Below are 1,139 nucleotides of genomic sequence, written 5' to 3' on the forward strand. Positions count from 1 at the left end.
CACAGCTGCCCCATGTGGGCCCTGGTCACAGTGCTGTCGCTGCTGGAGGTGGTCCCCTGGGGTGAGCCGAACAGGCACGGCTTCTTCTGTGGGGGGAAGGCACCTGAGTGTCACCCTCGCTCCCCCCCAAAGCTGTGTACCCAAGGGGACAAGGTGGGGCTGTGGCAGTGTGCACACACAGGGGTGGGGCTGTGGCAGTGTGCACACACAGGTGCAGGGTGAGGTGGGCGGTGGCAGTGCGCACACACAGGGGTGGGCGGTGGCAGTGCACACACAGGTGCAGGGGGAGGTGGGCGGTGGCAGTGCGCACACAGGTGTAGGGTGGGGTGTGGCAGTGCGCACACACAGGCGTGGGCTGTGGCAGTACGCACACACACGGGTGGGGCGGGCCTGTGGCAGTGCACACACATGCACTCAGGGGGCGGAAGGGGGCGGTGGTGGATGACGCGGGCAGGCCCTTACCTGAGCCTGGCCCCGAACGGTCATGTTGGTCTTGAGCATGTACCGCAGGGTCTCCAGAGGCACCTTCAGCAGCCGCCTGGCGCCCTGACGGACAGACAGCGAGGCTGAAGGCAGGCGCCCAGCGCGGAGCCGCCACCTGGCAGCACGCGAACCGTCACCCAGACCCCAGAGCCAGCACCACGCTGGTGAGGAACATGCTCTGGGTGCCTAGGCAGGGCCTCCCCAAGACAGGCACACGCCTGGCAGGCCAGCGGGACTGGAGCCCAGGCTGGGAGGCGGCTCCTCCTTGCCCACTGCCCTGCCCAGCTGGGGGGAGATGCTGCAGGAAGGGCTCCAGGCCTACGTGCCCTGAGCAGCTCTCCTGCGTGGCTTTCACGGCAAGTAAGGCCATGGCCTCGGTCGGAAGGCTGCTGCTGGGCCCCCTCCTGACACGGGTCAGGAGTAAGCCTCGTCAGAGCAAGGTGGGGGTTCTGCCCACATGTGGGACCACAGCTGGCACGAGATCAGGCCGGCCCACTGCCCTGAGCACCAGCCTGGTGGCTGCCGAGCGGCAGCATCCAGTCCCCAAGCATGGGTACACCAGGGCCATGCCCACCTCGTTGGCCGGCCCCTCGGAGCTTGTGGGATGAGTGTCCTCGCAGTGTGGGGACCCGATGCCGCCCAGGCTGGCGCTGTGT

At 68.0% G+C, this 1,139-nt stretch overlaps 1 protein-coding gene across 1 annotated transcript in view; it reads right to left on the reverse strand.

The window, feature by feature from the left end:
* The window catches only part of SNAPC4 (small nuclear RNA activating complex polypeptide 4), a 14,526-nt gene that overhangs the window by 5,741 nt on the left and 7,646 nt on the right, over nucleotides 1–1,139 (reverse strand). The window contains exon 12 of the mRNA XM_015572357.1: nucleotides 463–566. Coding sequence (XP_015427843.1) covers nucleotides 463–566 — 104 coding nt within the window. The remainder of the gene's footprint in view (nucleotides 1–462; nucleotides 567–1,139) is intronic.

This window comes from Myotis davidii, unplaced genomic scaffold (genome assembly GCF_000327345.1).
Source record: "Myotis davidii unplaced genomic scaffold, ASM32734v1 scaffold609, whole genome shotgun sequence".
In the NCBI taxonomy this organism is placed as follows: domain Eukaryota; kingdom Metazoa; phylum Chordata; class Mammalia; order Chiroptera; family Vespertilionidae; genus Myotis; species Myotis davidii.